The following is a 15,007-nucleotide window of genomic DNA, read 5'->3' as shown; positions in this document are numbered from 1 at the left end:
TCCCCGGTGTTCCCTTGTTTGTTTGCTGTTTAGTGACCGACTGATTGCTGGGTCGTGTCACACAGGGCCAGTCATTTCATGACATTTTCCAGCCGAAACGTGTTGTGGTTTTAATCAATTTGAATCATTCTTGTTCATTCCTGTTGATCATTTGGATCTTCGTTAATTGGGACCTGGATTTCATACCTTGTATTGCACTCTTCTAGAATCTCTCTTGGAGGATATCTCCCAATAGTACATTACGTTGGTTGCACCCTGCCTCATTTTCAAAATACACGCACATTGAGTTGTGACCCAGTTGCGCAACCTGGCCAGGTGAGAGACTTCTCGTCTTATTATAGTGGTTTGAAAAAACCACTATATTGTAATCCGAACGCTGCTAACTTATTCTTCTTCTTATTATTATTATTATTAAGTTGATTTCCGCAATTAATGCGGCACGAACCGCTACACGCACAGAATCCGTTGAGGTGTCGTTTCGAAGCCAGCGTCCATGAGAGGTGTGCTAAGTATTTTTCGTGTCGATCGGATTTGTAGTTTTTGCGCAATTTGCGTTTGAAAATTTTTTTTCCCGTCATTGGAATGCACTGTCTCCAATGCTTTTCAATAGGAAATGGCAAAACGTGCCCTGAGGCGATTGAAATGGCAGTTAAGCTCATTGATATGCGCAGGCAGACCCAGTTACTATGCCAACGCCTACGAACGTCACATGACATCTCCAGAACAGAGATTCTGCCACATAATATCAGCTCTTAAAGCGAAACCCACAGCACAAATGCAAATCTAGCTTCATCACATGACGCATGCCCCTGAGAGAGAATGTGTGCGCCAAAGTGGATTTAGAAGCCCAGTGAGCCACCCTGGCTCTTAAAGGGCCGACGCGCCAAAATGAGTCTTAAAGGGCCGGCGCGCCAAATCGAAAGCTGAGTGACCCCAGGCTCCAAATCGGAGGCTGATAGACCCTGGCCTACAAAAAGGAGGCTGAGCAACCCTGGCATCCAAATCGGAGCCAGAGTGGCCCCGCCCATCAAATCGGACCCAGAGTGGCCTCGCCCACCAAATCAGACCCAGAGTGGCCCCGCCCACCAAATTGGACCCTGAGGAGCCCCATCCACAAAATCGGACCCTGAGGGGCCCCACCCACAAAATCGGACCCTGAGGGGCCCCACCCACAAAATCGGACCCTGACTGGCCCCGGCCACAAAATCAGACCCTGACGGGCCCCGGCCACAAAATCGGACCCTGAGGGGCCCCGGCCACAAAATCGGACCCTAAGGGGCCCCGGCCACAAAATCGGACCCTGAGGGACCCCACCTACAAAATTGAACCCTGAGGGGCCCCAACCACAAAATCGGACCCAGAGTGGACCTGCCCACCAAAATGGACCCAGGGAGCTCCACCCACAAAATCAGACCCTAAGGGGCCCCACCCACAAAATCGGACCCTGAGTAGACCCGGCCACAAAATCAGACCCTGAGGGGCCCCAACCACAAAATCGGACCCTGAGGGGCCCCGGCAACAAAATCGGACCCTGAGGGGCCCCACCCACAAAATCGGACCCTGAGGAGCCCCGGCCACAAAATGGGAACCTGAGCGGCCCATCCACAAAATCGGACCCTGAGGGGCCCCAGCCACAAAATCGGACACTGAGGGGCCCCGGCCACGAAATCGGACCCTGAGGGACCCCGGCCACGAAATCGGACACTGAGGGGCGCTGGCCACAAAATCGGACCCTGAGGGGCCCCAACCACGAAATCAGACCCTGAGGGGCCCCGGCCACAAAATCGGACCCTGAGGGCCCCCAACCACAAAACCGGACCCTGAGGGGCCCCAACCACAAAATCGGACCCTGAGGGGCCCCAACCACAAAATCGGACCCTGAGGGGCCCCACCCACAAAATTGGACCCTGAGGGGCCCCGCCCACCAAATTGGACCCTCAGGGGCCCCGCCCACAAAATCGGACCCTGAGGGGCCCCGTCCTCAAAATCGGACCCTGAGAGGCCCCGCCCACCAAATCGGACCCTGAGGGGCCCCGCCAAACAAATCGGACCCTGAGGGGCCCCGGCCACAAAATCGGACCCTGAGGGGCCCCACCCTCAAAATCGGACCCTGAGTAGACCCGGCCACAAAATCAGACCCTGAGGGGCCCCAACCACAAAATCGGACCCTGAGGGGCCCCGGCCACAAAATCGGACCCTGAGGGGCCCCACCCTCAAAATCGGATCCTGAGGGGCCCAACCAACAAAATCGGACCCTGAGGGGCCCCAGCCACAAAATCGGACCCTGAGGGGCCCCAGCCACAAAATCAGACTTGGAGGAGCCCCGGCCACAAAATCGGACCCTGAGCGGCCTAACCACAAAATCGGACCCTGAGGGGCCCAGGCCACAAAATCGGACCCTGAGGGTCCCCAGCCACAAAATCGGACCCTGAGGGGCCCCAGCCACGAAATCGGACCCTGAGGGGCGCCGGCCACAAAATCGGACCCTGAGGGGCCCCAACCACAAAATCGGACCCTGAGGGGCCCCAACCACAAAATCGGACCCTGAGGGGCCCGAACCACAAAATCGGACCCTGAGGGGCCCCGCCCTCAAAATCGGACCCTGAGAGGCCCCGCCCACCAAATCGGACCCTGAGGGGCCCCGCCAACCATATCGGACTCTGAGGGTCCCCACCCACAAAATCGGACCCTGAGGGCCCCCAACCACAAAATCGGACCCTAAGGGGCCCCGGCCACAAAATCAGACCTTGAGAGACCCCGGCCACAAAATCGAACCCAGAGGGGCCTCGCCCACCAAATCGTACCCTCAGGGGCCCCGCCCACAAAATCGGACCCTGAGGGGCCCCACCCACAAAATCGGACCCTGAGGGGCCCCACCCACAAAATTGGACCCTGAGGGGCCCCACCCACAAAATCAGACCCTGAGCGCCCCCAACCACAAAATCAGACCCTGAGGGGCCCCAACCCCAAAATCGGACCCTGAGGGGCCCCGGCCACAAAATCGGACCCTCAGGGGCCCCGCCCTCAAAATCGGACCCTGAGGGGCCCCGCCCTCAAAATCGGACCCTGAGAGGCCCCGCCCACCAAATCAGACCCTGAGGGGCCCCGCCAACCAAATCGGACTCTGAGGGGCCCCACCCACAAAATCGGACCCTGAGGGCCCCCAACCACAAAATAGGACCCTAAGGGGCCCCGCCCTCAAAATCGGACCCAGAGGGGCCTCGCCCACCAAATCGGACCCTCAGGGGCCCCGCCCACAAAATCGGACCCTAAGGGGCCCCGCCAACCAAATCGGACTCTGAGGGGCCCCACCCACAAAATCGGACCCTGAGGGCCCCCAACAACAAAATAGGACCCTAAGGGGCCCCGCCCTCAAAATCGGACCCTGAGTAGACCCGGCCACAAAATCAGACCCTGAGGGGCCCCAACCACAAAATCGGACCCTGAGGGGCCCCGGCCACAAAATCGGAACCTGAGGGGCCCCAGCCACAAAAATTGGACCCTGAGCGGTCCAACCACAAAATCGGACCCTGAGGGGCCCCGGCCACAAAATCGGACCCTGAGGGACCCAGCCACGAAATCAGACCCTGAGGGGCGCCGGCCACAAAATCGGACCCTGAGGGGCCCCAACCACAAAATCAGACCCTGAGGGGCCCCGGCCACAAAATCGGACCCTGAGGGCCCCCAACCACAAAACCGGACTCTGAGGGGCCCCAACCACAAAATCGGACCCTGAGGGGCCCCAACCACAAAATCGGACCCTGAGGGGCCCCGGCCACAAAATCGGACCCTGAGAGACCCCGGCCACAAAATCGAACCCAGAGGGGCCCCACCCACAAAATCGGACCCTGAGGGGCCCCGCCCACCAAATCAGACCCTGAGGGTCCCCGCCCACAAAATCGGACCCTGAGGGGCCCCGCCCTCAAAATCAGACCCTGAGGGGCCCCGCCCACCAAATCGGACCCTGAGGGGCCCCGCCAACCAAATCGGATCCTGAGGGGCCCAACCAACAAAATCGCCACAAAATCGGACCATGAGGGCCCCGGCCACAAAATCGGACCCTGAGGGTCCCCGGCCACAAAATCGGACCCTGAGGTGTCCTGGCCACAAAATCAGGCCCTGAGGGGCCACACCCACAAAATCAGACCCTGAGGGGCCCCACCCACAAAATTGGACCCTGAGGAATCCCGGCCACTAATTCAAATCCTGAGGAGCCCAGGCCACCGAATCGGATCCTGAGGGGCCCCACCCACCAAATCAGACCCTGAGGCCAAAGTGGCCCCTGAGAGGCACCCACATTTAAAACGGATCCTGAGTTGAAAGTCTTGCAGGGGCAGCAGCCAAGTCTCTCTTAAAGGGGCAGCCCAGGCACCATTTCAAACCACTATCTGTACTTCCTTCAGGAAATACACATCTAGTTAACATATTGATCTCCAATGTACAGCACTCGGAAAGCGCCATTGTTCCTCCCTTTCCCATAGGGATAATCCATGTAGACAGCGAATATGTCACTTACCATAAATATGTAATTTATTTAAAATGCTATTATAAACTAAATGAAATTGTGGCACTCACCCATGCATAAAAAAATCAGAAGACTTTATTCCAAGTAGATAAAAACTTAACTTGGGACCAGGAAGAATCATCTGCTTGGAGCGAAACGGCTGTTGTCTGTACATAGTAGTATTCACTACCATGCTGTACATATTATCTACTTGGAATACAGTTTTATGAATTTTTTTATCCATGGGTGAGTGCCACAATTTCATTTGTTCTAAAATACTATTCAACTATTGAACAATATTGTTGCTGAGCACCATCATAGTGGACAGAGTGACATGTTTATGTGGGGTGACAATATTTTCTCTTTCTATTGGACTTATTTATATAAAATATGTCTTTTTTGATAACCTGGTCTAGACATCATTGCTTCCCCGTATCTTCAGTTATTTTTTGTTCTTGTACCATTCTGTTCCTGATATATGGCCCATTCTTCTTTGTATGTAAATCTAGTAATGTTAGCCAAGAGTGTGTGATTTGCCCCTCCCAAAAAAAAAGAGTTGAGGGTCCAGTCCTCTTGACTAATAATACTCTATTTACATAACAAAAAAAAAGAAAGAGGGCCATATCTCAGGAATGGAGAGATGTAAGAAGAATAAAGAAAGTGTTTCCAGATTCAGGAGAACCTTGGTATTTAGACCAGGTAATAAAAAACTATATAAGCAGACTCAATAAATCTTTATATTGATGGAAAAGACTTCTTGTGATTTCAAATGTTTTGATCGCCGCCAAAAATAATTATTTCACCCTCAAAAACAGATGAGCAGATTTATTTTATATAGTCATTAGAATACACACAAACAAAAAATATATATTTATCTATACATGTGCTAAACAGTTTGGGACGTTGAGATTGAAGCCACCATACAGTTCAAGAAGAGAACTAATATTGGAATGGAAAATAATGACCTGTAAGTTGGTTGTAAATTGGTTGTATCTGATGTACTACAATGATTTTCTCCTTTTTTCCCATCTTCATGTATATCTTCCCGATCAGAATCCTGCCTCATGGAGAGATCACGATGACGCAGTATCTACGCATTCAGCAGGCACGCCGGGACCTTCCAGTGGTGGGCACGCGTCACAGAGCGGGGACAACAGCAGTGAACAAGGTAGGACCCCTTTATGGTATGTGTGGATATAGTGAGATATTTATTTTTCATCCTCATTCATTTTTGGTTTTCTTTTCATTCCTTTATATCACTTCAATGGACTCCTTTAAATGTGACCTTTGATTTGTCTTCATGCCCAGATTTGTAGGTCTCCACTCTATATGAATGAGATAGTTGGAGTAAAATGAGGGTGGCCGATATTTTATGGAATTGCCATATTGTGATTCTCAGTGTCAGGTCCATTATTTCTTGGAAAGGTCCGTTATTACCTGGAAAGGTCCGTCATTATCTGGAATTACCAGAATGCACCGATTTCGTGTCTGTGTTGTCTTGCTTACAATCATAGTTACTCGTATAGCCGAGTAGGGGAGATCATTCTGATCTCTTGCTTTCTTCTCCGGCCCATTGAGGTTTCCATGTTTAGTAAACCCAAAGAATCATCATGTATCTACTTTTTATCTCAGACATTCCTTAATACATGACTTCCACAACTTTAGACTATATTCCATGTGCTTCCTTGTTGGGCTTTTATATATTTCTGCTTGGTTTCAATGAATAGAAATTAATAAAATCTGTTACGGTTATGGACAAAGGTGCATGACTTGATATAAGGGAGAGCTCCTCACTATGATACTCCACATTCCTGTGTGATCATTGCTTCTCCAAGTTACATTTTCATCTTCTGAAAATAAACTTTGAAGGCTCCAATACACTGAGGACAAACATAGATCTTGAAGATGATTAAGAATTCATCCATAAAGTAGATGACAATTTAGGTTGTGGTAAATGGAATTTTGCAGAGTGAGGACAACCTGTCTTCTGGACGTCTGAGCCCTCCATGACACATGTGTTTGTAGATTGAGTAGAACGTCTTTCTTTTGTGTAGCATTGTATATTTCTGTGCATCTTGGCCTTCTCTGCGGTATTTTGAGACTCTCTGAACTTCGGACCTCATTTCGTCAGCTTGGAATTCTTGGTTGAAACATTCTGGTTGTGTGTGGAACTTGCCATCAGTGTGTTGTGTGCCACCTCCCAGGCCCCAAGGTTGTAAGAAGAGCACGGCTGACAGACATTAAAGTCTACCTTCTGTCTTTCACTTCATAGACATTGAATTTTAGTAGCAAACTGTGAGGTTTTAATGTATGAGGGGAATAGAAGGTCACCCTCTTTTGCTCTCCAATTCTGCTCTTCTTGATGTTTTTGCAGTGATTTTGTGGAACGCATTGTTCTATTTTATGGGTATAGGTCTTCCTCTGAAATAAAGAAGGGTATAATTCATGTTCCTACTCTTGCCATTGCGCTCTGACAAATATGGTGGAGCAATGGATCACCACCAATCTTTAATATTCATCAGTTGCCAATTTTTCAAAAGAAAATGTTTAAGGTACTTTACTTTTTGGACGTTTTTACACGTTCCAAACAGGCAAAATATATCTTTGTACTGTTTTACTCAGGACTCTCAATTTTTAATATTTTTCACCTTGCAAAGTGACAGTTCCTCCTCCCAACATAATCACTAAAACTTTAGGACCAATTCATCATTTGTGATTGATTGAAGTCACTTTTTATTTTTATTTTTTGTCCTGTGTTATTTTATTATGATTTTTTTTTTACCAAATTCTTCAACGTGGAGCCTGAGGTTCCTGAATTTGGAGCAAAATACAAAAAGCTTATTATTTTTGTTTTTAACCACTTTTTTACCACCAAAAGTTGCAAATCCTATAAAAAGTCTCAGAAATGCACCAAACTGAGAATTCCTTCAGATACCTTACTCCAGGCAAGGACTGGAGTGAGATGTGTGAAACAAAATGGGACATTTGTTAAAAGTTGTATTTCATGAATCTGTCTAAAAACATTTGGAGGAGCAAAACTCAGAGGAAAACTTGAAAAAGACTTAGAACTTAAAAAGTGTTGCAAAAAGTATAGATAATAAGAGCAAATTACTGCAGAAAAGTGCAGAACCAGCAATGATGAATAGGGGTCTTTAGTTATTCGTATTATACTTTTTCATATGTTAGAACTGATGTTTAGTACGGAGTTAGAAATGATGGAAAATTTCCCTTCTTTAAAAAATACTAACAGTTCTGTGCAAGAATTCCTTGTGATGGACGCAGGGATGTCGGGGAGGGAGGCAGTGGAATTCTTTACCCTCAGGAACAGGTTTTGCTGAACTGCCCAGAGGGTTCACACACAGATCACATAAGAGATTCCAGCACATTATTCACACACCAGTGCTGCAAGTTCTTTATTTGTGTTAATATTCAGTTAAATATTTGTTGTAACCATGTACAAGCTTCACTTACTGTCAATTGTCTGCGAGAGGCCCCAAACCTTCATCCATCAACAGAACCTCAGCTGCCACTGTCAGGCTGGGACTATACTCGCTCCTACTGACTCTACTTTATTAGAAAGTCTTCGATTTTTCTTTATTTTATTATATATTATTATTTAATGATAGACGATAATATCATATATAATGTGAATTTTGGGAGACCATTTATACTAATGCTGGATCATATCCCCCTACTCTATTATACCAATAGAGGCTGGCTCCATTTATTTTTTTCTTATTTTCCTATTTCTGTGTAGGATGATCTATGGGTACGGCATGTTCCCCCTTTACGGTATACTATGGTGGCTGTTGAGTATCATTTGCCAAAAATACTTACCGGTAATCAAGAAATAGGGAGCTAGCCTAAACCAGGTGTCCTATCTCAATGGTTCCTAAAGTACTATAGTGCAATACTAACCACAAAGCACTGCATCTTTACCGTGACCGTACACAGACCAAGAGTGCACAATATTATTTGATCCAAGGGCCACATTGCCATGCTGTACCAATTCCAAACAGTTTTAAAAGAGTACTTACATGAATACATCACCAGAACCACCTTAATACATTAATGCATTACCAGAACCAAGTTTTTAGCATTCAAGGAGGATTTGGAGAGTGCTTAGATTTTGCTCAAAGAACACAGGCAAACGTAAACTGAGTTTCTGGAACAGAAACCTACTCAGAACTTAGAGACTTGAGAATAAGTTTTAACCTAGCCATAAAACACGTTATGGATTGCTACATGTGTTGAAGATCAGAACTAACGTCAGTACATGAGTGCAGTGCCAGAACCACCATTAGTACAAGAATGTGGCACCACCATCCAGTGTCACCAATGCCTCTGTGATGCCGGCAGCAGTGTGATGACATCAACAGTGTGCTGGTCTCATCAGGCTGCTGCACCTGCATGTCGGAACCAGGACTGACGAGCACTCCTCTGCTCCAGTCCCAGCGCCCAAGTGTTCTGAAAGACGCGAATACATTTGAATATGGGAAGAAGGGAATGACGTCTCCTGGACACCTCCGTGGGCCACACAACAGGCTGCATGCAGCTCGCCGGCTGTATGTTGTGCAGGTGTGCATTAGACTAATGTTGGCCAACCATTTGACATCCGTTCAGCTTATGTTGAGGAATAAATATTAGTACCTGCAATTACAACATGTCAGATGCTTTGCGTTCAAGGAAATATGCCTCCTCTGGAGATGTGTAACTGTGGCTTACCACCTCCATTCCTTGTTCACAGCACCTGTGTACTCATAAGCGTGCACGTGTCTGGGGAGGTTGGAAAGAATAGCTGGACCAACAGTTACTGATTGTATATGGACACCTTAAGGTCAGCCAAATTCATGGCATGACTCACCAAACCATCTAACGGATGGAGCACGTTAAACCTATGATGCCCAACCCTTTTGTTCTTCTGTTTCCTCATTTAGAAAACACGCATGTTCTCTCAAACCGTGCATGCATTTCATTGGGGAGGTGGAAAACAATAGCTTTTAGCTGAAAGATAGTGATTTAGGGCATACGGACACCTTTATATAACCAGACAACGTCCTCCAAGACTTGATTGACCCTTACTTCTAGGAAACACGTCCTCTGCGGAACTTATGGATTGATTCGTTATAGTTATGCATGCGCATTGATAATACCAACTGAAATTTTGCCCGCATACATTGTTTTCAAAAATTTTCAACTGCGTAGAGTTATGCAAGAATCTAGACCGTAATGGAATACAAAGGGTTAACCATGTCACAGCAGTAGGAAAACCCCCCATTTTGGCATAGACTGAATTCCAAGACAGGCTGGGACAGCAACTGCAAAGTCCTGGACTCGCAGACACCCCTTCGCTGCTGGACCCTCCACTGATACTTAACTGTAAACAGCTGTCTCTTTGTGTATGTTCCATCTCACACTGAGAGCAAAATCTGTGTTTCTTTGCAGAAAATAAATTAGACTTCAGTTTTCATTGTTACTTGCAACATTACACTCTTTGGTGATGGTTTGATGATTGCACTAAATCTTCTTGCTGCATAAATATACATCTTTAGATACTAGAGAGCCAAGACCCTCACTGCCTGACATGTAAAAACCTTCATTAAATTGTTTATGTATTAGGATAGATAGATAGAGAGATAGATATATGACAGATGATTGATAGATAATAGATAATAGAAGATAGATAGATAGATATATAGATAGATAGATAGATGATAGCTAGATAATAGATAGATAATAGATGATAGATAGATAGATAGATAGGTGATAGATAGATAATAGATAATAGATAATATATAGATAATAGATGATTGATAGATAGATATATGACAGATAGATGATTGATAGATAATAGATGATAGATAGATAATAGATGGATAATAGATGATAGATAGATAGATAGATAATAGATAGATAATAGATAGATAATAGATGATAGATAGATAATAGATAATAAATAGAATAGATGATAGATAGATAATAGATGATAGATGACAGATAGATAATAGATGATAGATAATAGATGATAGATAGATAATAGATGATAGATGATAGATAGATAGATAGATAGATAGATAGATAGATAGATAATAGATGATTGATAGATGATAGACGGATAGATGATAGATACAATGAATGAAAATCCCTCAGACAAGAATTGAAAGACTCTTCTCTGGCTACAAGAAGTGTTTACAAGCTGTGATACTTTTATAAGGGCTGTCACGCTATAATTCTCAGTGTGACCAGCCCTAAATCTCATGGTGTTTCCATCCCTTACAGACAATCCCATGAAGCGCAGACCTGCCATAACCATAGCAGAGCATTTTTACATATTTCTGCACATTGCCTTAAATCAAGACCTAAGTAGCGTAATGTCACCTGCGGAGTGGCACATGTCAGCGTAAGCTCCTGGAGACATAAAGCTGGTGTTTGCTAGTTACATATTATTGCACTGACATGAAAACATCATAAAAGAGCGACAGAAAAGCTGTTTTCGCAATAAAAAATAAAAGTGATGTTTCCCTTTTATGAGCCCATAATATTTGCAGAATTGTAATTATCATGGGTAACAATACTGTAGAGCAATGTGATGTGGCCGCTGTAGTGCCGACCTCTTGGACAGGCTCAGACAGCGCAGATGACTCATGAGCACAACTATAGCAGATTGCAGCCCTTTGATTATCTTTAAACCTATAACACTTGCACTGTAACCGCTTCCATTTCATCCCTTCACTTTGTATTTTGTGTTTCCAGTATTTTTTCTGTGCTACAAATATGTAAAAAAAAGAACGTTCATATAGCCCAGACATATAGAACTTGTGGCTTATTTGTCATTCAGGAGGAGGTGATAACCTGAGAACAGTGACCTCGGCCATACCCATGTGCATGAGGCCATACAGAAGATATAATGACTAGTACTGATTAGTACTGAGATTTTATTGCATTTTAGGTGGTGCTGGGTCTTGTAGGGGTTGATTCATTGTCCCATCAGACATCTGATTTTGCCGTAGGAAGTCATAGTCAGCCAGGCAATTGGAGTTAGATGGCATCCATCCATATGAATAGCCGTCCAAGTAAGGTTGGGGCTACACAGCAACTTCGGCCTTGACATAAGTCATACTGATCGGTTGATAGGTGTCGCTGCTCAAGCGCAGCACAATACAAATGAATGGGTCACATCACATCGTGATATCAACCATACTGTGGCAAGCATATCGCCGAGTACCCAATCGGGTATGCTTGTTTGTTATGGTTGCCGTACCCTTGGGGTTACAATGTGACCCCAATCACTTGTACTGCACAGCGATGGAGCAGGATCACCTAGAAAACTTCAGCCACACATCTTGTAGCTGTGATCAGAAAAGCATATGGAAAACCATCCAAGTTTCATCCAGAAAATATCAGACAAATTCCATCCTTATGCAATAAGTTTGTCAGTTTTTTTACGCCCGTGTGGCATCCTTTTTTATACATCAGCATTTTATAATGTACAGGACCAAATACAGTCTCCAAGGGTAATACTGGCAAAGATTGGATGCCACACAGATGATGCGAACAAGATGTGATCTCTTTTTAACGCATTGATAAATTTGAATGGACGAGTATCATTTACATACAGAGCAGTGCATGCCGCCGTCTATTTCACACTGTTCGAAAAAACTGGACAGCCCTATGCACGGTCTGATATTTATTCGGACAGCACACGTCTGTATAAACACGCTCATCTGAACGAGCACTTAGGCCGCCTGCAGACAAGTGTATGAAAAATTGACCGAGTTTCATCCAGGAAATGCAGACAATTTTTTTCTAATATTCAGCAAATTTTCATCCATGTGACATTGGTATGCCCATTTTTTACGTTGATGTTCTAGACATGTGTGATTCATTTTTGCTTCCATGCGTTATCCGTGTGCCCAGTTTTTTACGTCCATGAACTATCTGTGTGCGATACATTTTTACATCAATGTGCTATCCGTGTGCAATCAGTTTTTTTCTAAACGTCCATGTGCTTTCTGTGTGTGATTCATTTTTATATCCACATGCTATCTGTGTGCGATGTATTCTTACGTCCACGTGCTATCCATGTGTGATCCATTCTTACATCCACGTGCTACCCGTATGTGATCCATTCTTATATCCACGTGCTGTCCGTGTGTGATCCATTCTTATGTCCACGTGCTACCCGTATGTGATCCATTCTTATATCCACGTCCTATCCGTGTGTGATCCATTCTTATGTCCACGTGCTACCCGTATGTGATCCATTCTTTTATCCACGTAATGTCCGTGTGCGATCCATTTTTACGTCCACGTGCTATCCGTGTGCGATCCATTTTTACGTCCACGTGCTATCCGTGTGCGATCCATTCTTACGTCCACATGCTACCCGTGTGCGATCTATTCTTTCATCCACATGCTATCAATGTGCGATCCATTCTTACGTCCACATGCTATCTGTGTGTGATCCATTCTTACGTCCACGTGCTATCCATGTGTGATCCATTCTTACGTCCACATGCTACCTGAATGCGATCCATACTTTCATCCACATGCTACCCGTATGCGATCCATTCCTTCAGCCACATGCTACCCGTATGCGATCCATTCTTTCATCTACGTGCTATCCATGTGTGATCCATTCTTACGTCCACGTGCTATCCGTGTGCAATCCATTCTTACGTCCACGTGCTATCCATGTGCGATCCATTCTTACGTCCACATGCTACCCGTATGCGATCCATACTTTCATCCACATGCTACCCGTATGCGATCCATTCTTTCATCCACGTGCTATCCATGTGCGATCCATTCTTTCATCCACGTGCTATCCATGTGCGATCCATTCTTACGTCCACGTGCTATCCATGTGCGATCCATTCTTACGTCCACGTGCTATCCATGTGCGATTCATTCTTACGTCCACATGCTACCCGTATGCGATCCATACTTTCATCCACATGCTACCCGTATGCGATCCATTCTTTCATCCACGTGCTATCCATGTGCGATCCATTCTTACGTCCACGTGCTATCTGTGTGCGATCCATTCTTACGTCCACATGCTATCTGTGTGCGATCCATTCTTTCATCCACATGCTACCCGTATGCGATCCATTCTTTCATCTACGTGCTATCCATGTGCGATCCATTCTTACGTCCACGTGCTATATGTGTGCGATCCATTCTTATGTCCACGTGCTATTTGTGTGCGATCCATTCTTATGTCCACGTGCTATCTGTGTGCGATCCATTCTTATGTCCACGTGCTATCTGTGTGCGATCCATTCTTTCATCCACATGCTTACCCGTTTGCGATCCATTCTTTCATCCACGTGCTATCCATGTGCGATCCATTCTTACGTCCACGTGCTATCTGTGTGCGATCCATTCTTATGTCCACGTGCTATTCATGTACAATCCATTATTAGGACCATGTGATACAGTTTTCTAGGTTTATAACAGAAATGTATCTGTAATAATTAGACACCACTTGGATACTCCGTGCGGGATCTGATTTTTTTCTTGCACCCGTAGACCTGAATGTGTGAGGCTCATCGGAGACTTGATTGAAAATACTGAACCCTGCGATTACTTTCTCAGGGACGGTCAGACTGATAAAAAAATTCATCTGAGCAGCCCTATTGAATAACATGGGTCCGATTAAGAATCAGATAACATACATTCAATATATACGCCCGTCCTCATGCGCCCTGATACCAACATGGCTCAGGTCTACTAGGACTACTCTCACAAAGTGGCTCTCTGATCAGAGTCACCAAATTACGGCACCCTAGATCTCTTTATGACAGTCACCTGACCATTACATATTTCTGCGTCACAACAAACTATACATTGACGGATGAATTATTTCCGTTCATTTACTTTAGACGGATAAGCGCCGATCCTGCGAACACGGAGCGAAACATTCTCTAATTCTATATGTTAAGTTACTTGGAAACCGCAGTGTTGTGAAAACACAGATCCTGCTTCTCTCAGCTCCTTTTTTTCTTTTGCTTTGTGGAAGAAGAATTCTCTTGACGCCTGTTAGACCTTAATTTAAAGGTATAATTAAACTTGAATGTAGCCTCATAAACAAAAGATAAACAATAAAGCCGCCGCATTCCCTGCTGCTTCATGGCATTGTCCGCCAGCTGTTTTTGGCCTCGTGATTTTTGCGCTAAGTTTGGAGCTCCATGGACACAGGTCAAGAGAGCCACGCTTCCGCTCACAACACTTCCACAAGACGTTTTCATCACTTGAGATTATTAAATTCCTCTGAATGCAAAGGATGCGGCCTGGCAGGGAATAGTCATCAGGCCGACATGAGATTTCAACATGATATTTCCCTCTTAATGGCTCATTTTCCTTTGGTTTTGTTTGTAAAAGTTGTGAGTTGGGTGGAGGGGAGTCGACTAATGAAATTAAAAATAAAGTGCCCATTGACCCTGAAAATGGCCGGCAGATAGCAGGAGAGGACAGGCGGCCCAGTGAAATCCCATTGTG

The 15,007-nt window shown here is 45.5% G+C and overlaps 1 protein-coding gene across 7 annotated transcripts in view; it reads left to right on the top strand.

Moving 5' to 3' along the window:
- MEIS2 (Meis homeobox 2) overlaps positions 1–15,007 on the top strand; it is a 203,823-nt gene that overhangs the window by 44,088 nt on the left and 144,728 nt on the right. For all 7 annotated transcript variants that reach the window (XM_073577884.1, XM_073577887.1, XM_073577885.1 and 4 more), the window contains exon 7: positions 5,558–5,672. In XM_073577884.1, coding sequence (XP_073433985.1) covers positions 5,558–5,672 — 115 coding nt within the window. The remainder of the gene's footprint in view (positions 1–5,557; positions 5,673–15,007) is intronic.

The sequence above is a fragment of the Dendrobates tinctorius genome, unplaced genomic scaffold (genome assembly GCF_039654945.1).
Source record: "Dendrobates tinctorius isolate UK_male_01 unplaced genomic scaffold, ASM3965494v1 ptg000057l, whole genome shotgun sequence".
NCBI classification, from domain to species: Eukaryota; Metazoa; Chordata; class Amphibia; order Anura; family Dendrobatidae; genus Dendrobates; species Dendrobates tinctorius.
Note: the sequence above shows the minus strand (reverse complement) of the source record. Positions and strands in the feature narration are given on the sequence as shown.